This window comes from Sciurus vulgaris (genome assembly GCF_902686455.1).
Source record: "Sciurus vulgaris genome assembly, chromosome: 3".
Lineage (NCBI taxonomy): Eukaryota > Metazoa > Chordata > Mammalia > Rodentia > Sciuridae > Sciurus > Sciurus vulgaris.
Window position 1 is genome coordinate 160,842,348 of NC_136463.1, and position 26,452 is coordinate 160,868,799.

At 39.6% G+C, this 26,452-nt stretch overlaps 1 protein-coding gene across 1 annotated transcript in view; it reads left to right on the forward strand.

The window, feature by feature from the left end:
• Nucleotides 1-25,524, forward strand: part of PTH2R (parathyroid hormone 2 receptor) — a gene marked incomplete at its 5' end in the record, with an annotated part of 102,376 nt that extends 76,852 nt beyond the window's left edge. The window contains 4 exon segments of the mRNA XM_079134820.1: nucleotides 11,270-11,364; nucleotides 19,040-19,178; nucleotides 21,650-21,691; nucleotides 24,931-25,524. Coding sequence (XP_078990946.1) covers nucleotides 11,270-11,364; nucleotides 19,040-19,178; nucleotides 21,650-21,691; nucleotides 24,931-25,323 — 669 coding nt within the window. The 3' untranslated portion in view covers nucleotides 25,324-25,524.
• Nucleotides 25,525-26,452: the final 928 nt, after the last annotated feature.

The window sequence follows — 26,452 nt, forward strand, 5'->3', positions numbered from 1 at the left end:
TGAAGAAGGTGTGAATCCAGAACTTTAGCTCAATGTCCAGAGTGTGGTCCTCCTTCCTCTTGGTTCCTCTGTATTGTGAAGCCAGAAGGATAGAGATAATAAATAATGACAAATGCAGCATAGTGCTTACCCTGTGATGGGTACTGGTTTAAGCATTTCTATTTGTATTGATTTATCTAATTCCCAGAATAACTCTAAATAAGGAAACTGTTGAAGGCCATGTGGCTAATAATGGGGAGGCTGGGATCCTAACTTCAGGATCCGATTCCCCACTTATAACAGTGTGAGCTTCATGCACTTATAACTGTCCTGATAACGCAGAGAACCCCGAGCCCCAGCCCATCCCTCTTGCTCACATCCCTATACACACCACCCCAGAGCAGTGTTCTCCTGTCAGCCTCTGACTCAGGGCGGCTCCCCTTGTCTTACTGTCCCTCTGGGAGGCTGGGGTGTGCTTCCTTCTCTTCCTTGTTTGGGATGCCATCTCTTCATTGTGACTTCCTTGATGCTCTTCAGTATAAATGAGGTCAACCATTAGAATCTTCAGAGCACAGTGTGGTTTCTGTCCTTCTTGACATTATCCCTATGTATACCATTTCTGATTGTCCGTTGATGTCCATCTTGCCCACTAAATTGCAAGGTTTATATGAATATGTGATGGTTTGGATGAGTTGCCTACCCACCCCCAGCAACTGTGTTAATGCAGAAATGTTTGGAAGTGAAATGATTGGATTTTGAGGACTGTCCCTTGATCAGTCCACCCTCACTTGACTGGACTAACAGGGTGATAACTGGAGGAGGTGAGTCCCTGGAATGGTTCATCTTCTCTGAAGCCCTTTTCCCTTGCCCCTCTCTCTCTACCTACCTCTCTCCCGCCCTCCCTCCCCCTCTCTCTCTCTTTCTGCTTCCTGGCTGCCATGAATGGAGCAGCACTCCTCCACCATGCCCTTCTGCCATGACATGCTGCCTAGCCTTGGCCCCAGAGTCATGGAGTTGGCCATCTATGGACGGAAGCTCCTGAAACCGTCATCCCTAAATAAATTTCTTCCTCAAGGTTATTCTTGTTGGGTATTTTGGTCACAGCTAAACAAACAAACAAAATAAAAAACAAAACAAAAGAAAAACCTGACAATGTAAACCATGTTTCCCCCTAAACTTCTAAATTCCTAGTACCTAGCAAGATTTTCTGGGCACATAGTGGCCACTCAATCAATCAATTTAAAAAACAAAACATGTACACAAAGAAGACATCCTAGGGAATTGGGAACAGGAAAGAGATGAAATAAGAGCAAAAAACAAGTAAAATCACAGGACTTCTGAGTCTTTTTTAGGCAACCTTTTCATTTTCTAGAGAAGTAAACTATAACCCAGGCAGATAAAGGTCACACAGCCAGTGTTTCAAAATACAGACTACAGTCTGCATTTTTATTTATTTATTTATTTATTTATTTATTTTCTTTTTATTTGTTCTTTTTTTCCCTTCCCCCCACCCCTCCCACCCCTCTTTACCCTCTATACAGTACTTTCTTCCTCCATACTTGCCCCCCTCCCTAACCCTAACTCTAACCCTAACACTAACCCTTCCCTCCCCCCCATTATGTGTCATCCTCCACTTATTAGCGATATCATTCGTCCTTTGGCTTTTTGAGATTGGCTTATCTCACTTAGCATGATATTCTCCAATTTCATCCATTTGCCTGCAAATGCCATAATTTTATCCTTCTTTATGGCTAAATGGTATTCCATTGTATATATATACCACAGTTTCTTTATCCATTCATCAATTGAAGGACATCTAGGTTGGTTCCATAATCTGGCTATTGTGAATTGAGCAGCTATGAACATTGATGTGGCTGTATCTCTGTAGTATGCTGATTTTAAGTCCTTTGGGTATAGGCCAAGGAGTGGGATAGCTGGGTCAAATGGAGGGTCCATTCCGAGTTTTCTAAGGAATCTCCACACTGCTTTCCAGAGTGACCACACTAATTTGCAGCCCCACCAGCAATGTATGAGTGTACCTTTCTCCCCACATCCTCGCCAACACCTGTTGTTGCTCGTATTCTTGATAATCAGTCTGCATTTTTGATTGTCTTCTTTTCACTTGTATTAAAAAAAAAAAATATCAATCTGTTTCCTGAATTTATGGGGAAAAAAATCTATCCATTTATGTGCTTACATTTATGCTTTAAAATAATATATTAACTGTAAGATAGAAGATTTATTTGGATTTTAGCCTTACATTTGAATGTAACATGGTCTTATGCAAATAGATATGTTCCACATCCCAATTTTTATTTATTTATTTATTTATTTTTGCCTAGAACTTTAAATCTAAATTGGTCCCCTTATTAATTCTGGCTTTGTCTTTTATAATAGTGTAGATCTATTAATTGGATGTTTATATATCTGAAAGTAAAATCTGATAAAATGTGGTCAGAATTTCTAAATTATATGAGGCAAACTAAATAGGAGAGCAAAGGAAGTCTGAGCCATCAGAAGTCATATCAAGAGAACTAAGTTTTAAAGATAGCAAAACTTCAGTACAAATTTGGAAGGAACCACTTAATTTTGGAATTGTGGGATCTAATACTGTAGCGTTGGTTTCTGTTTTTACATGTGTTAAAATTATTTTTTTTTAGACAATGAGGATCACTGAAAAATAATATATTTTATTGTGAAAATAAATATCTCAGAATGTAACAATTTGTTATTCACCTGTACTCTTTTGATGTTGATTTGAAGATGATTTTAAAATTCTCCTATATACCATCAAAATAAGAGGGATATTTTCTAATTAATAATGGAGGATGAGGGACTGGGGTTGTGGCTCAGTGGTGGAGCGTTTGCCTAGCACTTGTGGGGCACTGGGTTTGATCCCCAGCACCACATGAAACTAAATAAACAAAATAAAAGTGTTGTGTCCATCTGCAAGTATTTTTTAAGAAATATATTTAATTTTTTAATATCTTAAAAATATTTTTTAAAAATAATAATAATGAAGAACGAAGCCTGACTTTGGTCCTGGGCCTTCCAGAGCATCATTGGAAGGAGCAATGATGCCCAGTCCAAGAAGCAGTGAAGCAGCAGACAGGGTAGCAAAGTCTGCAAGAGGAGATAAAGGTTTAGTTGGCAGACAGAATAAATCCCCACCAAGCCAGGGCACTGCCCCTGAGACATTACCCTGCACTTAGGGACTGAGATAGCTAAAAGAATAAAACCACAGACAGAAATACAGACTGGGAAATTGAACAGACTTACTTTTGGGTATTTATGAGATGGCCTTGAGCACACCAGTCGTACAGGGTGGAGAGTTATTTTGTATCAGCAGAAACTTGAGATCTTAAAGGTCAGGGAAAAGAAACGGAGGACTCTGTACCATTTGTGTTTGTTTAACTATCACTTTATCCTGTGTGTCTTCCACCACCATCCATCCCTTCATTCACATCCGTTGACAGGTGATCATACTGCCTTTCTAGGACCTGCTCAAAATTTAACTTGACCAAGGAGTCTTTTCTCCCTTGACAGTTACTTGCCTATGTTTTATTTATTAATCATTTCATGAATAAATATTTTGAGTGCTTTTGTTTCAGGAATATCTCAGAATCTCTTTTTACATTAACCTGCAACTGTCTTTTAGGGAGGTATTTCATGATTCCCAGTCAGAGTCCAGGAAAGATTCAGTAACTTGCCTAAGGTTACACTTTTAGAAAGTGCTGAAGCCAGAGTTGAACCCAGGCAGTGTGGATCCAGAGTCAATTGTTTTGCTCTTTGTAGTGACAGGATTTAAGCTGGATCAGTGTGTCTGAAGGAGGGGTTCAAAACATGGTATGTAAGAGGATTTAGGTGGTGCATGCAAGGTGGTAAAACAACACTGAATCAAATATGGAGAATGTTGGTCCCTTTCCAGGTCTTGTGAACACATCAAGAAGGTCCGCTTTTGGTACTGGTGTTTAACACAACTCTAACATGTCTTCTGAGGGGATGGGAGCAGCAGGACAGGTAACCTAATCTACATAAAATTCCATAGGACATTTTGTTTCCACTGTATTGCAAGTGAAAGGTATTTAGTAAAGAATAGTAGGTGAATAAAATATTGATTAATTAAATATTGGACAAAACCATGGTGTTGGCATCCTAAGTGATTCATTTGGAGAACACTGAACCAGAAATTTGTTTAACAATGAAATCTGAAATTTCTCTGAAAGACCTGACTGAGGTGACCAGTGAGTGTCCCCTGATGGTAGGATGTTGGTTGTGTTTTGTGTGCTCAGGCACTATAAAAGTGAGCTGCATCACATTTTAGTTATTGGCTCTGTCTCCCATGTGCTTCTCTAGCAGAGGAACATCTCCTATTCTTTTATTTTCCTAGAGTGCCTGCTACTTATTGGTGCCCAGAAACATTGAATAAATGAAAAACACACATATATGTTTAACAAGGTTACTTATAGTGGATCCTATGAAGATTATACATTTCCCATTTTTAAGTACCTACTATCAATTAAAACATAGTTTCCTTCACAGTTAACCAAAATGAGTATATTGATAATGTTACAATTGTCAGTATGACTGGGATATTCTTATACAGAGAAGTATTTGATTTAGAATCATAGGATTTTGGAGCTCGACGGCTCTTAGATTTTGTTGACTTTCCCTAGACTTAATAGTCTACATGCAATAAAATTCATCACCAAGGTCATACAACTTATTGGAAGAGGTGCAGCTCATAATAATTTGTGTAGACCATTCAAAGTTGTGTGAGCAAGTGTCTGAATCCTGGGGCTAACTGGTACCAGTTGCTGACCTTGCTATGATTTACCCTTTTTAAACTACTGCTTTCTAAAAAGAAAATTGGATATTCTAATGTCTTCTTCAGAGGCTTATTATGGGGACTAAGTAAGATAATTAAAGTGCTTAGCAGCCTGTGAGAAGCACTCAATAAATAGAAGCCCCTAGTAGTAGCAGTAGCAATAACTAATGCTAGTAGAAGTAGCATGAGGATAGCAAGGTCAGCAATAACAGAAATGGGGGCATATACAGTGGTCTTGCAGGCTTGTTGAAGTCTGTCTCTGTCAATCATGATGTTACGAATAAGGGGAGGGCTTGGAGAGGAAACATCAAGTAGTTGAGATCTGAATGAAAAGTACGAAAGGAAAGTAGGACTCACCTAAGGGACAGAGTAGATAGTTTTTCCCAGTCTAGAGATTAATAGCTGCCAAGGTGTACGTGGATGGGCCATGTTTCCTGAGGCTGGAGTGAGGGTGCGTCTGCAGAAAATGTGGGAAAGCCAACTCTAAGAGGTATGGGAGTGGAATCATGATGGGACTCCTATTCCAGGCTAAAGTACATTGGAGTTTTCCTTAAAATTATTGTGAGGCGTGAAGATATTAAAAGCAGATTTGATTGGATTTGGGTTTTGAAAAAAAAATTCTGCAGCATTGTGGTGGATGGATCAGATGAACTTGTTTGGAGAAGTGGTATCTGTTTAAGAAAGTGATTACTCACCTTTAAGTGCACGGTCCTATCTGGTTGACTCTGACATCAATTATAATATTTTGATATTTCTATGTGAGGGATCGTACTCCTGATGCAGCCCTCTAGAGACAGATAGGGCTTAAGGAGTTGCATTAAAATGGGAACAATCATAAACCACTCTAAGCTGCTAATGTGAGTAACTAAGGGACACGAGTACTGCAGCAGCTTGTGACCGGAGTTAATGGATTTTACTGTTTTCTTGGAATTCAGTCTGTTCATTAAACCTGTTCCTTTGGAGATGACATGAAGCCTCAACAGATTTCCTTGTGCCAGGTGTTGCTTCATCTTAGCTGAAATGTGACTGTGTGATAAGGAGAAATATTTTCTGAGGAATCAGAAAAGGTAAACATTGCCATCAATAAAAATGTAAATGTACACTTAATGACATGTCTTTTATACTGGAAGGATAAAAATGTCTTCCAGGATCATATTGCTTTTAGTAGATACATTTAAACAGTATTTACGAATGGGAGCAATGAAATAGAAAATCTAAAACTCAGTCTTTGAGCAACCCTCAGCTGGCATTAAAAAACCAGAACCAAAACCTGAAACTGGAACTAAGGTCAGTCATTCATTGAGACACTTGAAGTTAGATGTTTCTTTTTCTGTAGGCAGTAGTTTGTGTTCTGGCAACTGCTCAAAAACAAGTCAGAGAATCAAAGAAAACTCAAGTTGGGAAGCCCTTGGGGATATTTTGCCTGATGTTCATCTGACAACACCATGGCAGATATTTTTGACCTTTAACCCCCACAGAGAATCCATGCAGCCATGGAAGCTGATTGTTTACATTATAGACAGTACGTTTCAGGAAAGTAGGATCACTCTTTGGTGATAGCTCCTTTAAGCCACTTTTTATGGGCATGTATTTGCATGACTTTAGATGTTTACTTCACAGCACATTTGTGTGTCCAAGCTAAGAACTAATCTCTGTGTTCAACAAACAGTCCAAGGTATTTGTCACTGGCTTGCTCATTGTGTGAGCAAAGATCTAGTTGGATGAGTAACCAAGCAGTGACTCTTGAGGAGACTGCATAATACTTAGAGTGCATTAAATAGACAGCTCCAGATTTTCTTTTCTTTTCCTCCTCTAAAATGTTTTGTTCCATATACCTGTCAAAGGATATCTCAGAGAATTCTGGCAGAAGGAATAAGATGGTACCTCTCATAAAAGCCTTTGGAAAAATTTGAAGTGATAAGTTTTAAAAATATCCCATCCAGTGCTTTTTTTTAAGATATGAAAAGAAGCAGACAAACGAGGCTGAAGCTCCTCTCTGTTGTTCATGATTCATTTCCCCCAGTTGTGATTAAAGGAGGCTCATGCTCCAAAAACAAGGGAGGGGAGGACAGGGATGATAGGTAGAGAAGAACTTTTAAGAAAAATGGATAAAAATTAATCTCTAATCTTTGACATAACTGCAAATACCAAATTGATCTTTTTCCTAGAGAAAAATCTCCCTTCCAGAAGTCTAAACGAGGCAGAAATAGAACTTCAAATGAAATGAAAGTTCTTAATACTGACCATAGATGTTGTCCCTAAGTTAAAAAACGAATTCCAACTGATAAGAAATGAGCTACATATTTTGTTTTTATACCTGTCTCATAGATTATTATAGTGCTTAATAAAGATTAGAGAATTTCTCACTGACATTTAGAAGTTCAATGTTTAGTACCAATATGCATATAAACAAAGTAAAGACACTTCTAATGTTCACAATATTGAAAAATATGAGGGGAGTAGACGAGATTCAGTAGAGAGTATTCAGTGTCTCTGGGGGGCACTAATACATAGCATCTCTCTTTGCTGCCCTGATTTTAAAGGAGTCTAGTTATACCACAGAGGGGGAAGGGACAACCAATACAAAATCCTATTGCTGTTGGAGGCTAGCCTCTGCATAATTATCAAGGATCTCCCACCAGGCACAGGATGCTGGAGATGGGAGGGGCTCTGATCCGGGGAGCTGCCTCAAGCAAACTCAGTACCTCTTTCCACATTCACTCACCAAATGATTCAGTCCATCCTTCTCTGCAGGAAGGAAGGGGGAGAGAAAAGAAGGCAATATCAGTTGAATCTCCTTCCTTGAAGGGAAAAATCAGAACTGGGGAGAAGGCAGCCCTTCCCAATATGTATCCAGAGGCACAGATGAAACTTTCAAAGGTAGAGCAATGATTTTGTAGACCTTTCGTAAAGTCAGCTTTTCTATAACCTAAATTTTGAATTCTTTCTCTCAAAGATACCTGCAGGTGAAAAATCTACATGGAAGGGGGTCGTGCTGATTTTCCCCAATACAAGTGCTGTTTAGAGTGTGCGAACCTCCTTCACTCGTTTAGTCACTTGCTTATCTTAACTAAGCACCAAGAGCACTGCAGGGGCTCTGTGAGGCCGTGGAGATGAGAGGGTGGCAAGTTAGACACCCATTTATCCTCACATAGCGAAGTAGACGTTTAAATGTGGGACGTGCTTTGCTGGGGCTGGGATCTCAGGAGTAGCTGCTGAGAAAGAGTGGCATTCAGCCTGAAGGCTGGAATGAGCTGCTCTGGGGAGGAGCACAGGGGAGCCAGGGTGGCAAAGTCTCAGCAGGAGGACAGCTGGAGGAGCCAGAGGTTTCATGACTGAAATTTTGAGTTTTCTATTTTAATTCATCTGTGGTTCACTTGGAACAAATCTTTAAATTTATTTAAATCTCTGAGAAAGAATCCCATTTCTGTATTTGCATTATTTGAAAACCCTATTTACAAAACATTCATTCTTTGTGTTACTGGCTTTAATGCTTATCAGCAGTTGTTTTATTCTGTACCTTTTTTGTTTTTTGTTTTCTTTATCTGTACTTTGCTTGAAATAGGTTATCAAGCAAAGTTTTCCCTCCAAGTAGGTTATGTGAGATAGGTAAGGATATTCTAAACAACTTTCTCTTATACAAATGATAATAATAAATCCATTTATTATTGTAGAATAATAATAATAATAATAATAATAATAATAATAATAATAATAGTAATAAAAGAGTAGCCTCCTCCTCTTGGTCTTATTCTTTCAGTCCTCCTGCCCCATCTGTTGCTTTTCCATCTGCAGACTCTTGTCTTTCTTTCTCTTATGTCTTTATTGATTGGTTCTGTTTGCCATGACCTTTTCTTGAGAAAGGGGATAATCTGCCTGTTGGCTCTCAGTTCCATGTCCTCCCTCATCATACAAGTCTATTCTTTTCCATATATCTGAGAGGATCCTTCAAGTATCTTCTAAGTTCTGGGATCTATTTTCCTGCTCTATTGGATCTACTGTTGTTGTTTCTAATATTGATTTCAAACTTTGTTGATCCATTCTGCTCTTTAGAAAAATGTTCTCTGTTTCAATGTGCCATTAAATCAACCAATTTCATGGGCAGAAATTTGTATAGTAGCTAAAAATACACTCTGTGGATCCAGGCTGCATGGACTGCACTATGGCTATGGCTTTTGCTAACTCAATGGTTTTGCGTTATTTGTGAAACCTGTCCCTCAGATTCGTCATCTGTAAAATGAGGACAATGATATGCCTGTTTTGTAGAGCTGTGTGAAGAATCAAGAGTTAATTCATGTGAAACATTTAAAATATTCCAAAACCAAATTTCTAATTACCCTATATTCTGTGTTTTACTGAATTATTCAGAATAATTTCATCTAAATAATTGTTACATGCATCAATATGTGTGCATTTTGTTTCCTAATCTTATAGGGTAGCAAGTTCTACTCAATCTTAGTTTTCCCTAATCTTAATTCTCTCCATAACCCATTTGATTGTTCTGCAATGTATCTTCTCAGTTATTAAACTGATGGATTAGTTGGTGTGTGTCTCTTGAAGTCAGCGTTCTGGAGGGTTGAAGTATTTATTTGTGGTCTACTCATCTGAGGACAGAGCCCTCCGTTCTGGGCATTTTAAATATGGTGGGGCTAACTAGAGAGAAAAAAGGAAAAAAAAATGGGGAGGGATCTAATGAAAACAGACTGAAGACCAGTAGAATAGAGAAAGGGACTAGGGAGGGAGGAGGGAAGGGAAAAAGGAAGTACTAGGGAAAGAAATTAATCAAATTATACTGTTATATCATGTACATGTATAAATATAATTTTGTATAATTATAATGCACCAATATAAAAAATATGGTGGAACTGAAGCTTGGCCGATCTGAAGCCATTTATTATTCTTTCTTTTCAGGGAAGAGGGAATTACAGTCCACAGCTGATATTGCATCCACAGCACTTCCAGCTTCAGTTCCTAACACGCAGTCCTTTATACACTTCCTCCTTAGCCCTCCCCAGTGTCTCCACTCCAGCTATCCTGCATCACCAGGGAATGGGTTGTCTTGGGGAGAGAGAAACTAATGGGGCAAGAAATAAATTTAGCCATTCTAAAATAGTACCTATGTGATAGATAAACAACTTTTTACCTTCTTTTTGAAAAAGGTTATGTCTGTGAGCACGGTGTGGTAGTGGGTGAAGATCAAATCCTCAATTCTCATATATTGTATCTTTTTTTCCACCTGAAGAGAAGGTATGAGATTGTAGTTGAGAATTCACAGTATGGATTCACATAGCCCTGGTCCAAATTCCGGTTAGTAGCTGGGTAACCCAGGTCAAATTAGCTCATCTCTTTGAACTGGAATTCTTTCATTCACAATAAATAGACATAATGAAAGTACCTCATGCTCATATGAAGTTTTAGAGAGTTCAAGAAATGGTAGTTATGATTAGCATGGAAACATCCTTCCACCAACTCACACCCCCTTTTCCCTCATTTGTATAGAAAGCTGAAATCATTGAGAAATGCCTCCAGGGCACTCAATGGTAGAACAGGGTTGCAGGGGGCTCAGGGCTGATGCAGTCAGCTGATTTGGAGACGAGGCCCATGAATCACCCAATAAAGTTCTAGAAACAATTGAGAAATATCACTGCAAGACAGCTTATCTCATGTATGCAGAACTTGATGGTCCTCTTTTCCGGTCCCTGCTCTGGTGTTGATGCAATAACTGCTCTGGGCAAGCTACATTCTCATTAGGCCTAAGACTTGCACTTTCCAGACATTAGCCATCTCCCTGAATGAGGGGACCCCAGGGCTTCCAGCTTTCATTTCCTCGTGACCCTCCACGTGGAGACCTTTTCTTTTTCTTCATGTTGGATCTCTTCACCAATCTCCAAGCCCCGTTTTTCTGTTTTGAAAGCAGAACTTGATCATTTCTAGTGTCACCCACACCCATAACATTACAAATCCAACTTGGTTTCCTACACCGGTGACCTTTTCTTGTTGTTTTAAACTTTAATAAACATTCCCCAATGCTTTGCATACATCATAGGAGAGACGGTATCCTCAAAATACCTCTGTTATTCCTCTCCTTAAAACTAGAGACAGAGGCTAACTATTAATTCACTAAAAAGGGCAGTCAGTTACATTTATATTATTATAATAATTATTTTTTTGTCCTACCAGTTTGCCACAGAACTTTGTCTGAACTTTAGTGTGGAAATTGGATCCTGGCAGATTACTTTTTGGTATTTATAGTTTCTAGTACCACTGAAACTTTTAAATTTTTCTGTGTGGTTTTATGAAGCCAAATCAAGAATCACTAACCTTCCAATGTCTTGTCTCAGACTCACTCATTTATATTTGTGGAGTGGGTAATTTTTAGTCTTTGAATACAAAGAGGTTCAATTTTATAAAAATCTTGATGACTAATTTAGTAACTCTTCATAATGTTACTTTCTCTTTCAGCTGAATTTTATTCTGTTTCTGAATACTGTTAGAGTTCTGGCTACTAAAATTTGGGAGACCAATGCAGTCGGGCATGACATGAGAAAACAATACAGGTAACTCCAGAACAGGCCTCTATCAGAGGATATATTTTGATCATTATTTAAAAAACAAATACCAGTTGATTTGAAATGTATTTAAGGTATTAAATTTATCAATGTGTTTGTGTTTCATTTATGTAATTTGAGATAGATATATATATATTTTTTTCTACACATAAATAATCCCAAACCTTTCTAACATGCTTAAATTTTAAGTATATTTTTAATCTGTTTTTAGTATGTTGCTGTTTTTCTATAAACCATATGAACTCCTGGACAATCACTTGTGGATGATCTTAGAGAATTTTTTTTCTGCATTTAAAAATGTGTCATAACTGACAATCATCAAGAAAGTGGACTTCTTGTATTTTGCCCAATCTTTCTATTGAATTGGCACCCACCAAACATAAACTTTTAAAAACTTTCACATGTTCTGGGTGAAGGAGGTCCATTATTTAGCCTTTCATGAAGAAAGGGCAAATCGAGTATTAGTAAGAACATGTCAAACTATCTTATGAATGTCCATTTCTCCCAATGATCATTTTGGAAATTCTGAGTAATAGTGACCTCTATCTAACTGGACATGCCCATAATCAGGTGGAAGTGTATTAGTCTTTTCAATCCCTAACTATTTCTTTCTGCTTTGGGTTGTTATGAAGTGTCATCTCAGTTACAGAAAGGAATAAACCATGGTCAACATCTTTATCTTCTTTCACTAATGTTCTCTAAGCCCTTTGCTGCTTCCTTTTGGACAGTATTTGTTGTTGAGCAGCAACGACTGCAGGTGTGGCCTGGAGTCCAGGTAGGATGCCCTGTTTGAACAACCAGCAGCTCCTAGCTCCAGTTGTTTCCTTTTCCTTTTTCTTTTTTCCCAGTTATTTTCAGTGCTGCAAATGGTGATATAATATAAACTGTGCATACGAGTTTATAGCAAAGGACCTATGCTATACTACCGTGTCTTGTGTTAGATCCCATTGGTGAATGCTGGGGCTAACGGATGATAGAACAATGGAAGATGGAAATAGCCTTTCATTCTTCATGAAGTGGAAAAGTGTAATGGTGCTTGGAAACTACTTTTGTCTCTAGTTCTGAATATAAGCTGTTTATTTCTATAGTTCTGTAAGATGTGAACTTGTATTCTTAGGAAAAAGTTGCTCAAGATATTTAAGGAACTGGAGGAAACAAAGTTTGGCTTATCTTAAATATTAATAGAAGAGAAAATATTTAGAGTTAATTCATGGGGGAATTATTTCTCAGAATAATTGAAAAGAATAATTTAGCTACTATTCAGAATTCGGAATAACTTTTTAATAATTTGGTGCACAGAAGTTTTTAAAGTTTGAAGTTTGAGAACAGGTCTAGACTAATGGAAGTCAGGGAGTTTATTTTTGGCTACATATATCTTTTTTCATAGCTGAAACATATTTAATATTCTTAATAATGTCCAAAGTTAAGCTACATATAAAAATGTCGTGGAGAATGACAACTTTCTTTTTTGAGAGAAAAAAATATGGGAAACTACTTGGCAGCAATTTGGAAATTCAGTTTTGGTATTCAGTTTCTGAGGCCTTAGATGATCAAGTTTCACCTTTTAAGTCAACTTAGGAAAATGAAATTTGTGTCCCTGTCTCAATGAGTGTTTAGTATTTAAATTTATATCCATGGTTGTTGAGTATTTAAATTTATGTTTATTCATTTTTGTACTTTAAAACATTTAATTTTGTTATTAGCTTTCTCTAACAAATCTTCGAATATTTTTTTCTTTTTTTTAATTTGTTCTACTTGGTTAAACTATTCTTGATAAAATAAAATAAAAAATATAAAGTGTCCAGCGGTGGCATCTAAAACAGCACAGTTCTATGCATAATACTCTGAAAGACTGAAAACATCTTTTAGAGCTAAGAGCCTTTCCAGGTGAGGATGTGGTTATACACAAGTAAAGAAGACTTTTGAAAAGTACATGAGACTTCTTAGTTGATAAAGTGGATTAAAATGGAAATGAATGAATACAGTCAGTTTTTAAAATAACTTTATTTTGAGATAATTGTAGAGTCACATGTAGAAGTAATCGAGAGAGGACTCATACAACTTGCCCCCAGATTCCCTCAGTGGTGACATACTGTATATAGTTTACAGTTATTTTAAAACAAGATTGACATGAAGAAAATTAATCTCTCAGATTTAATAGCAGAGTTCTTACATTTTTTTCCCCTTGAAAATCACAACTTGATTCCTTTGTAAAGTAAGAAAAGTTGCCAGGACTGGAAAAAGATTTGAGCTATGAAAAATGCAAGATTCAATGAGAAAGAATACTTGAGTATTTTGACTAATTTGATTTTTCTATTCAGTGACAAACAAAAATCATATTTCATGTTTATTGTTTTTTTGAGGGGCAGTACTGGGGATTGAACTCAGGGACACATGACCACTGAGCTGCATCCCCAGTTCTGTTTTGTATTTTTATTTAGAGTCAGGTCTCACTAAGTTGCTTAGCACCTTGCTTTTGCTGAGACTGACTTTGAACTTGAGATCCTCCTGCCTCAGCCTTCTGAGCTGCTGGGATTACAGGTGTGTGCCACTGTGCCTGGCCTCATGTTTATTGTTTTTAGAATAAATTCAACCAATATTTGCATGCACTATGATAGTAAAGAAGGCAGGTTTTAAGACTGAATCATCACTTACTATATAATATGAGTGAGTACTTTTCTCCGAACCTCTAACCTGACCTGGAAATAGGGTAATGATAGCTCTCTCACATGGATGCTGAAAGAATAAAATGAGCAACTAGCACAAGATGCCGCAGGGACATGGTACTAAATAGCCAGCAGTTTCATTTTTCATTTGCTGAGTGACCTCCTAGAACTCACAATCTAGTGGGAAGGAGAAAAGGAGGGAAGGAAGGGAGAGAGAGAGAGATAGACACATAGATAGATTGATTTAATTTCCCTCCTTAAGGAGGAAGGTACCAGTAGCATGAACCTATGAGATCCTATGTGCACAGAAAGAGGACAAAAATTAATTAAAGACCAGGAAGGCTCAAGAAAAATACTTTTGTTCTGTCCCCCAACTTTTTTTTTTTTTGGAAGATGTTATTTTCTAAAGGGATGTTAAGATTTTCCAGAGCACTTCCCTGGGGAGACATCACTTAGGGATTGATATCACAAAAATTGGGCATCTATTTTCTAGGCAGTACACTGGGCTCTCAAACCATTTGGCTCCTTTGTTTTCTTTTCATGTCCTTCCCTGTGGACATGGACCATCACCCGTTTCCAGCAAGCCAGAAGACCACCATTAGTGAATCATCCCTGAATCATCTCATTAGACAGCTGTGCCTTTGCAGAGAGCCAGACAATGTGCAGGGGTGACCAGATGGACACTGAAAATAAAATTAGTGTCCAGGATTGCTGGAGGCCCAATCTTAATGTGAACAAACAGATGATGATCGTGTGTACATTTGCTTGGCACATAACCCTGCTTTAATTAACGCATTGCCACTGCAGGATACATTCTGAAAGAGGATGCGATCATAGTTCACACAGAGATAAATGAACACACTTTAAATATTTAACTCATTCATTAGTGAGGGAAGTGGTGTTCTATTACAAATGACTCAAAAGAGAACATGGAGTCAGATAGTGGATGCTGAAATGAATTTAAAAATGGATGCGAACTAGAAAAACTCGTCGATATCCATAGTGCTACAATTAGTAACCTTCTACTGGATCCAAACTGCATTTCTATGGATAGGCATATTTGCATTTCTGTGGTTAGCTGGTTTCTAAGGTGGCTCCCAAGATTCCTAGCCCCTGGTGTACGTGCCTTGTATAATCCCTGTGCCCCTACTTACCTTGAGTGTGGGCAAGACTTGTGATGAGAGAGTTGGATCTCCCCTTAATTAGGTTACATTATATGGCAAAGGAGGTGGGCTAGTCACTCCTCTGATATGTTGGATAGATTCCATCCTGGCAGCCTGGAGAGATTCTCGTGAAGACTTTTAAGAAGTAATCTGACATGCTGTGAGGACCCATGACCAGGACTGGCGGGCAGCCTGTAGGAATTCAGTGATCCTGTCTGCTGCCAGTAGACAGCCCTACAATTGCAAGAAACAAAGGTCTTCTAGAAATCTAAATGAGTGTACAGGAGAACCCTAAGATCCAGCAGAGACTACAGCCCTGGCTGATACCATGATTTCAGCTTTGAGAGACCCTGAGCATAAGACTCAAGTATACCATGCCTGGACTCCTGGCACTGCCTAGAAATGGAGAGATAATAAGTGGGTATTGCTTTAAGCCAGTAGTTTTGTGGTAATTTGTTATATAGCACTAGAAAACAAATATAATTACTATCAATTTTCTGCATCTTAACTTTTATCTCTACACAGAGGTAAAAAAAAAAAAAAAGTCAGACAAAGAGGGGAAAAAAAAATCAAGAGGATTCAGCTAACAGGGTATTTCCTATATTCCATTGTCTAATGAAACTTTTCCTTATGCATCTGCACCTAAACTTTTATGTTTGTGACCATTTCACAATCTATTGCTCTGCTTTATTTTTGTTTTAATCTAGTTTTGGGCTCCTAGGCACACATAGTAAGAACAGAGTTAACTTGACTTTGAGAACAGTCCCCAGGGGGATTTACTCTTCCTCTTGAAGAAGGGAATGCAATTTTCTTTTCAGAGTGATATTAGATGAGACATTTAAGGTTCTGCAAGTACAGTTGATATTTTTACCCTGTATCTGATTAGCTGGAGTTAAAATGCCTTGCAGGTATTCAAAGTGTCCCGCACAGTCTTGTCATGATGGGAAGACAGGGCTTACTGATTAGCAAGCATATGCAAAGAACTCTGAAAGTTGACAGGTCAGAGAAACTCACTGCTCATCAGACATACAGTCTTGAATGAAATGGACCTTATGTACAGTTTTCAAACCCAATGAACTATAGGTAATGCAAGGTATGAAGTAGTTGGACTAGGAGCAGCAGAGCAAATAGCCTGTTAGTTCCAGGGGCCTGAGGGACAGGTAGATGGCACTGAGCCTAGAGGAGCACAGGGTCCAGACACTCCTGACCCTGTGCCCAGGAATGAGGCACAGCAAATGTGCAACTCCAGACATCTCAACTAAGCATTTCAATTTGCTTCTGTGGAACTTTTCATCTTCTGTAGGAGTTGGTAAGAAGGATGTGATAGAAAAGTATATATGTGTGACTGATGATCCCTGGTAAAACCTTGTAATATTAGAGCTCTCTGGACTTCTGTGCCCTATTCTGTCATTGCAGAGATGAGGAAACTGAACCACCATTGCACAGATATTTAGTATCAAGCCTGGAATCTGCATCCAGTCTCTTTACCAGTGTGGTCTCAACTCACCTACCCAACTTGTTTCCAAGAAGAAAACTAAATCAATAAATAAAGCAGCTGGAGGCAAGACTAGTGAGAAAAGAGAAAGGTTGAGATTACTGGGGTGTAAGTGATTCATAGAGAAAGAGGGCAATTTGAGAAATAAGTAGAAATATTTGTGTTTTGAAAAACAGAATTGTGAACTTCCAAAACTGAACTCTCAATTCATAGTTTCCATAAGTGTATTGGAAACTATGACCAGAACAAGAACGTTTTCAAATGTGTTTCTGTCAGACCAGCATCTGTTTCTGATCAAAAATCTTTCCAGATGTTTGTTAAAATGGTAGGAGCTGAGATGAGTTATTTTACTAAAGTAATGAATGAAATTTAAATAGTATAAATTAAAGCATTTTCTGTTATTGTTTAATTTACCATTTGTATAGTTATGGAGCTACTGTTTTTCTATATTTCACTTATTGAATTAAAATACTTAAAAAAAAAAAAAAGAATGAAGGCACATTTGGGAATTTCTTGGGTAAAAAGCACAAACAAAACAAAACAAATCAATACCAACCAACAACCAGAAAATGGTGCACTTGGTTGTGCTAGCTAGCTTTGGCTGCAAAATGAATGACCACATGTAGTGGCTTAAAAAAATATACTTGCCATTTCTGTTTCTGCAGCTTAGGAATCTAGGTCTGGGTCCTCCACTTCAGTCTCTTACAAGGCTGCAGTTGAGAGGCCAGCTGGGGCCGTATCTTATGCCAGGGTTGGACTGGGGAAGCCCACGTGACTGTTGGTGGGATTCAGTCACTTGCTGGACCTTGTCTAGATGACACCTTTTCTCACCACATGGGCTTCTCGACAGAGCAGCTCACAATATGGCACCATCCTTCATTGAAGAAACAAGGGAGAGCGTCTGCTAGGAAGAGGACAGTTATAGACTTACACAGTGTAATCACAGACGTGGCATCCTATCATCTCTGTCAAAATTTGTGGGTTAGAAGCAAGTTGCTGGTCCTGCTCACCTCAGGAAGAAAGGACTGACAAGCCATAAATAGCAAGAGGTAGGGATCTCAGGAGCCGTTAGAGTAAGCCTATCTGTACAAGTTGGGGTTCGCCAGAGAGACAACCAATAGAACAGCCAGATAGATAGAGATGTAGATAGATAGATAGATAGATAGATAGATAGATAGATAGATAGATAGATAGATAGACAGATAGATGGAGATATACTAGAGGGGAATTTTGGGGGGGAGTTGGCTCATGTGATAATGCAGGTTGAGAGATCCCATGACAAAGCTTCTGGAAGCTGGAGTACCAGGGACACAGTAGCATGGTTCAGTTCAAGTTCAAAAGCTTTAGAACAAAGGGAGCAAGTGGTGGAACCCTCAGCCCAGGGCAAAGGCCTGAAAACCCGAGGGGCTGCTGGTTCAAGTCATAGAGAACAATAGCTGGAGAAGCTGGAGTTGTCATGTCCACAGGCAGGAGAAAGAGTTGTCCAGAAGAGGGAACAAATTCACCTTTCCTCTGCCTTTTGCTCTGTCTGAGCCCCAGCTGATGGGATGGTGCCTACCCACATTCAGGGCAGGTCTTCCCCACTCAGTTCTTCAACTCACACACCAGCCTCATCTGGAAGCACCTTCATGGACACAGTTCCCAGGGTATTCCTTCATCCAGGCAATGGATACCTACAATCAACCCCCACAACATCCTCATGGAAAACCCAGGAAGGATTCCTCTAAATACAGAAGAAAATGTATATGAAGAGCCCAGTAAGGGAAATAATGTCATCAAATCACCTGGTTTGAAAATAGGGGAAAAACAAAAACAAAAACAAAAAACAGACTAGACAAAACTAAATAGTTTAGGATCGATTATTTGACAGAATATTCTGTGGAGGCAGAAGGAAATGACTACATGTCGCTCATAAGAAAATACAAAACATCTCCAAGAGTAGTTGATTTTCAGATGAACAAAGCAAGTCACATCCTGCCTAGGAATGTGAAGGCAGTTAACATGGATGGAGGAGATGCATCTTTAAATCTCAAATATAAGAGGACTTAGGACAGAAGAAAAGCACTGAACAACTTTGTAAAAATAGCCTCCTATAATCAAGAAGAGTGAAAATGAGTGGAGGTATTCAGGGGATATTAATTATGGGAAGTGAGAATCAACGACCTGATGTAGTATTAAAGCAACCGGAAGCGAAGGAAGATGGTGGTGGGGGCCGAGCAGGAGAGGTGGGGTCCAAAGGCGGGTGGCTTCTGTTTGCAATGCTTAAATTTTTTCCAGCAAGCTGCCCTGCTGAAAGAACGCTAGGCCGATGAAGAAAAAGTCTTGCTGCTCTCTTTCAGGAAACTTGCCAAATCCACACTGGTCCTGGTGCTGGTCTTCGGGGTGCACTACATCGTGTTCATCTGCCAGCCCCACTCCTTCTCGGGGCTCTGGTGGGAGATCCGCATGCACTGTGAGCTCTTCTTCAACTCCTTCCAGGTAAAAGTGCCGTTAGTCACTTTATTTATTTATTTTTTTTGTATTTATTTTTATTGTAAACAAATGGGATACAACTTGTTTCTGTTTGTACATGGAGTAACAGCATACCATTTGCGTAATCATACATTTACACAGGGTAATGATGTTTGATTCATTCTGTTATCGTTTCCTTCCCCCCGACACTGCCCACCTCTCTTTTCCCTCTATACAGTCCCTCCTTCCTCCATTCCTTCCCCCTCCCACCCCCCATTATGTGTCATCATCTGCTTATCAGTGAGATCATTCGTCCTTTGGCTTTTTGAGATTGGCTTATCTCACTTAGCATGATATTCTCCAATTTCATCCATTTGCCTTCAAATGCCATAATTTTATCATTCTTTATGGCTGAGTAATATTCTGTTGTATATATATACACCACAGTTTCTTTATCCATTCATCAATTGAAGGACATCTAGGTTGGTTCCACAATCTGGCTATGGTGAATTGAGCAGCTATGAACATTGACGTGGCTGTATCTCTGTAGTATGCCGATTTTAAGTCCTTTGGGTATAGGCCGAGGAGTGGGATAGCTGGGTCAAATGGTGGTTCCATTCCAAGTTTTCTAAGGAATCTCCACACTGCTTTCCAGAGTGGCTGCACTAATTTGCAGCCCCACCAGCAATGTATGAGTGTACCTTTTTCCCCACATCCTCTCCAACACCTATTGCTGCTTGTGTTCTTAATAATCGCCATTCGAATTGGGGTGAGATGGAATCTTAGTGTAGTTTTGATTTGCATCTCTCTTATTACTAGAGATGGTGAACATTTTTTCATATGTTTGTTGATTGCTTGTAGATCTTCTCCTAGTCACTTTGTTCTTATCCTTTGCTTTCCTGCTCCCATGTAACCTCCTCCTCCTCCACCTGTCTCCATGGCTTCGATGTGTGTCTGCTGGGGCCTTCGGGGCGGTGTTCTATGGCCCTTGTGGTTTTCCACCCCAGAGGTCTGGTTAATTCCATGATCCCAGCAGGAGCAGCTCTGGAGCTGTTTCTCACAGGAACAAGCCTGGGCAGCAAGATAAGCAAGCTTATTGTTGTGAAGTATGTAACTCCTGCAGCTTCTGTGTATGGAAAATAAAGGGAAGCAAAAGAAGGGGATGGAGGGAAGAGCAAAAAAAATGGGGGGGGGGGGCAAAAAAGAGGAAGAGGTTGCTGCTACACATTTTATCTCGTTTGGAGTAGGAGTCCATGCCCTCGCCCTGAGTGCTCTTCACCCTGCCACCTCCTGCCTCCTTAAGTCTAGAAATACAGTAACCTGAAGAACCTTGAAATATGAATCTGGCCATGTTACCTAACTTATCAGAAATAGCCACACATTTAAAGTTCAAATGCCATTTCCTGGCATCCCCAGCCTGCCTGGATGGAGGTGGTGTGACGTGGCCCAGCATGTTCCAGGCACCCCAGCAGCTATCACTTCCACACTTTCTGTTCTGCAAGGGGCTCACGCTTGCTGTCCTCTTAACCTGCAATGCTTCCTGTCTAGTCTCCATACAGCTGGCTTCTTGTTCTTGTCACTCAAACCAGCTTAAATGTCACCTCTTCATTTATATATTGGTTTCTCATCTGCTATACCTTCTCCATTGTCCTCTTTAACAACAATATCTTACCTGCAAAACGCCTATTGTCTTGTTTTTCTCATATGGTTATTTGTTTGTGTTTTATCCATGTCTCTTCTTTTCCAGAACTGTTTTGTTTGCATTGTCTTGCTGGGCCAATTCTAGCACACTGTATAAGTTCAATGATATTTTTTAGTGAATGAACAGATTCTTTGTGTTCTTATCATATAATATTTTATGTCTCTGGTTTCTAGCATTCATGGAGTGTACATATCTTTTACCATGCTGGGATGGGTATGATGTGGCCCTTGAGTAGCAACATAGATGAAAATAGTTAATAGAAATCAGTTCTAGCTAGGTGTAGTAGCGCATGCCTGTAATCCCAGCACTTTGGGAGGCTAAGGCAGGAGGATTGGAAGTTCAAAGCCAGCCTCAGCAACTTAGCAAGGCCCTAAGCAGCTTAGCAAGACCCTGTCTCAAAATAAAAAGAATAAAAAATGGGCTGGGGATGTGGCTCAGTGGTTAAGCACCCCTGGGTTAAATGCCTGGTATAAGGAAGGAAGGAAGGAAGAAAGGAAGACAGAGAGAGGGAGGAAGGGAGGGAGGGAGGAAAAGAGGGAGGGAAGAAAGAAATCAGTTCTTTGCTGTCTTGGAGCATTATATTTACTTATTTATTCAGTTCAGTGGACACTAAGAGAGAACTCTTAACAAATTTTAATGTAAACATAAGAATTTGGAACATTGGGAAAAAATAATTTGCATAATTTTCTAAAGGAATCATTGCAAACCAGTTTTTCAACTTAGGTGTTTTGACTAAAGTGCTTCAATACTGAGTTCCTGAGTTGTCAGTGGGCTAACATGCATCTCTGTTCCACAGGGTTTCTTTGTGTCTATCATCTACTGTTACTGCAATGGAGAGGTAGGTCCGAAGGAACCCCCAACAGTCAACAGAACTAGCCCCAAATAAGCTGGCATTTTAGTCCATTGTATGCTGCTCTAACAGAATACCTGAGATGCATCATTGAAATGATGAGGTGCATCATTTAAAAAAGAACAGAAATTTATTTCTTGCAGTTCTGACAGCTGGGCAGTCCAAGGTTGGGCCCACATCTGGTGGAGGCGTTCTTGGTGCGTCATTCCAAGGTGGAAGGAAGCAGTGCAGGAGAGCTTACACCAAGAGGGCGAGAGACCCAGGGACCAGACTTACAACCGCAAGCTCTTTCCCAAATGGCATTAATCTATTCATGAAGGTGGAGCTCTCAGGACCTAAACATCTCTACTAGGCCCCACTGCCTAAAACTGTTTTACTGGAGATTAAGTTTGCAACGTCATTACTTTGGGGGAACACATTCAAACCATAGCAGTATAAATGGCCATCACAATGTGACCTGAATCTCTTTGAAGGATTCCCAGGATTTACAAGACAGAATGGATAGGAAGAAGGGAGATGTTTTGATCACATGTTGTTTCAAGACGGTAATAAGTATTGATGTAAATAAACTAAGGTATTTCTCTTCTAATCACTGAAATGTCAACTCAGTTGCAAAACCTCATGTTAAAAGCAACTTGTTGGAATATAGGTTGATATGAAATTCAACGTTTGAAAAACATTGAATAGTCATGTAAAAACAAATTAAGTGGATTTAAGAAGGAAATTACTATTCATCATGACAAGGAAATTCAGAAAAAATTTTGCCACAGACAGCACATTTGTAGAGAGCCCAACCTGAACCTGACAGTCCTACCTTCTCCACTGAACCCACAACTCTTTGTTTTTTTTTTTTTTGGTGGGGCCAGCAGAAAACCCAGGCAAAGCAAGAATTATGATACCCAGTTCTGAAACAAAATAGAAGAATTTGCAATACATAAGATGGGTCCTGTGAGTGGAATTCTGCTACTCTGAGGTGTAAATATTCCCAAGGAATTGAAGCTGGGATATCAAATTGTGGAATGGAAGCTGCATAGTCATGAAAGAAGGTCTAGATTGCAAGTGGAATACTAGAGGATCTTGACGATTTTTTTCAACCAGGGTATGAGTCATTCTTGTGTCTGACATGATGAGCTTTGGTGCCCCTTATATGCAATGAGGAAACAAAAGCTAAATAAAAGCAAAGATCCCAATCCTTCAATACTTAGAAACACTTCTTAAAGAAGTACTCTAACCAAGCCTCCATCAGAGATTACTGTGTATTTGCTCTGGGGAAAACAGAAGAGACAATGGCTTGCCCTGTCAGAAAGGATCAATAACCTGAAGACACTCCTTATTATGAGAGCACGGAAAAGTTCAAGTCCCCTTACTACACTCTCAGAACGTAATATGCCACGATGGAAAACAAATACAGAACTGCACAAAGTAATTGGAAGCATCTATCTTTTTGTCATTGTAAAAATAATTCAAGCATGTAGGAAAGGACTGAAAAAAAAAATGTATGTTTAAAAAAATATAGGTTGATATTTGCATGGACAGTAACTTCAAATTCCAGTAAATACTGAAACATACTCCATTTCAAGTTCTATAAAAATTCAAATGTAAGTTTTCTTGAGATGCATCCATAAAAATACTTTAATATTTTTTAAAACTCCAAGCTGGTGATGGGATAATTTTAATTCACTTAGGAGTTGACCAGGGAGAAGTAAGCACCTTGAATGATATATTTTGTTGTAACTTTTAACATGTCTTGCTGATGGGCGAGTTGCTACCTTTCTTCTTTCAAATTTTCAACTTGCTGCAAGTTCCAGAAGTGCAAAGGTACTTGTTATTGCTATAGATTGTCCTGGTGCTTCTGATCACATTTGGGGTTTGGCTGTTGTGGGATGCTAGGTCAGACTCTACATTAAGTAGCAACTCATCAATTCCCCGATTTACTTATATACTGCTTTTACCTCATTTTGCAGGAGAGGCAAGTAAGTCAGGTGTTTGTTTTTGCCACCACGAACAGATAGGAGGTTGTTTTAAGTGACATCAGCTTACCAGGTTTCCACGGCTTCCCTTGGGACTTCCAAATAAGTTCCTCCAGAAATGGGCAATAGCAGGAGAATTGAATCTTCACTAGCAGGAAAGGAAGCAAAAGCCCTGCCCTACTGGGAATGTGTTTCAGTGCCTGCTTTGCCATCGGACATTCTCTTTCTTCAGTTTGCCTATACAGGTTGCTAGTGTGGCAGCTCATTCCAAGTTAGTACCTTCCCTGCCATTCCTCAGTCACCCGTCCTTAAAGTGGTGGACACAGATTTTACTTAATAACTACTGAGAGGAGGGGAAAGATCTGAGCTCTATCAAATTCAGGCATTTTAAAGGGCGAATGAGGAAGGGGGTGATCAGGGGCTCAGTAGGGTGGTCAGTGTGGATGCGATAGGCCAGCAGAGTCTGCTGGCTGCAGTTCTCTAAGGCAGGGTTCTCTCCTCCCACAGAGACTGGGTGACACAGGCTTTGTCCTTTTTGATGATTTCCACTCAAAGGAATGGCTCTCAGGTCCTTCAGAGAGAAGCTTTTGAGAGACCTGGACTACATGTTTACAACTGTGAGCACTTTTAGAAAATGTTATAAGTAAAGAGGTCAGAGAACTGTTATCAGGTGGATTTGCCAGTACAAATCTTCTGGCAGTATTGAGCTTTTCCAGGCAGGCACTTTAAGTAAGGGATGTGACCATCCAAAGGGGCTGACCTTATGCTGCTAGAAGTCACAAGAGTTTAGTCAGGTCTCTTAGTACAGGGGTTGCATGGAGTTGTCACGTGCAGAGTTCTGCGTCCTCACTGCTACTATTTGTATCTTCTTTCTCCTCCAGCCAGAAGTCGTCTTTTTCTCTCCAAACCAGAGACTTCTATTAGCTGCATTGCAACTTCTAGTTACATACCAACTTTGAACAATCCCTTTAATTCTCCCTGTGCCTCAGTATGTTCATCTCCAACAATGGCGCCTATCTTAAAGGTCTTCCGAGGTTGAGAAGGAATGTATCTCTAAAGTCCCAGGAGCACAGAGGAACCTCGCTTATGATCAGTGTAATTGAGATCAAGTCACATGTCCCTATAATAAGAATCCAGGGTCATAGCTCAGCTGGTAGAGTGCTTGCCTTGCAAGCACAAGGCCCCGAGTTCGATCCCAAGTACTGCAAAAAAATCCAGGGTCTATCATCTTTCTGATACCTGTTTCCCGTCATTCAGGTTCAGGCTGAGGTGAAGAAGATGTGGAGTCGGTGGAATCTGTCCATGGACTGGAAAAGGACGCCACCATGTGGCGGCCACAGATATGGCTCGGTGCTCACCACTGTGACTCACAGCACCAGCAGCCATTCCCAGGTGGCCTCCAGCACTCGCATGGTGCTCATCTCTAGCAAGACCGCCAAGACTGCCAGCCGACAGCCAGACAGCCACGTGACTTTACCTGGCTACGTGTGGAGTAACTCGGAACAGGACTGCCTGCCACACTGCATCCAAGAGGAGCCCAAGGAAGGCACCGGGAGGCAGGGAGATGATGTTCCAGTGAATTCTTCCAGGCCAGTGGAATGTAGTCTGGTGGCTGAAGGACCTCAAGGAGAAGCCAAGGATGTTTTCTGAGCCAACAGTTGTGGCTTTAACGGACTGGTGGCCACAGAAGCCTGGCTGCCATTCCTCTGCTTGAACCTGAAGGCGAAAAATTCAGGGTTAGGTGTTACTTAATGCTTTCAGGCTCTGAGTTGGCTCCTATGGTCACAAAAGAGGAAGTGCCAGTGAAGTAGTTACCTTATTTTGGCATCCTATTCTTTTCTGAATGAATGTGTGGTACTTGCCCTGTGGTTGTTCATTTTTCCTGCTATGTTTGCATTGAAAAGGTTTCAATTGCTTGGCACTAGCTTTCTCTCATAAATGTCACCTTAAATATGATAGAGATCATTTGATACGCATCATTTTCCTTTTGAGAAATTAGTACTGTTTTCTCTTTCTCACTTTATTGTATTTCTGTCATTACATTTGTTTTGCCTGTGCGTGGGAGCAGTTAGGATCTGAAAAAAATGCATGTTGAAAGATTAAAGATCTAAGAACACGTATGCACTGGAAATTTAGTTGGCTGGATATTGATCAAATAATAAATTTATGACAGTTGTGACCGATTCTTTCTAGAAACAAGGGAGGTTGTTCGAAAATGAATATTTCACATATCCCTTCTTTGGAATGTGCTCTTCGTGACCAGCCAAACTTCAGGTCTTCTTTGCTCTTTCTTTGTAAACCATAACATGTGAAAGGGTTTTCTCATCAGTAAGCTTGTGTCTGCAAACCGGTTTTGTTTGTACTCACTGATGTTAGCAAATTACACTGCATCTGTATCCTTTTATTTTTTGTTCTAGTTTTTGTTCTATTACAGATGGCATTTTGGATAAATTAAAAGTTTGTCTTAAAAATATATTTTTGGGTGCCTTTAAAAAACTTCTTTCCATCATCTCACATTATTTTTGAGAACCAATCAAACTTCCCTTCTCCAAATCTGTAGTCATTAGCATTTAGCTCCTGTGCTTTTTCCAAGCTTGAAATTTCAGTAAACATGACAGTTTTGAAAATGTTTTTTGAGTACATACCACGGAGCAGGCATCCTGCTAGGTTTTCACGCCTTTAACTTAGTTGATCTTCACTACAAACTTAGGAATCAGTCTCTCCACTGTCACCTTTTCTACAGATGACTCACAGAGTAGAGCAACTGGCCCAGAGTCAC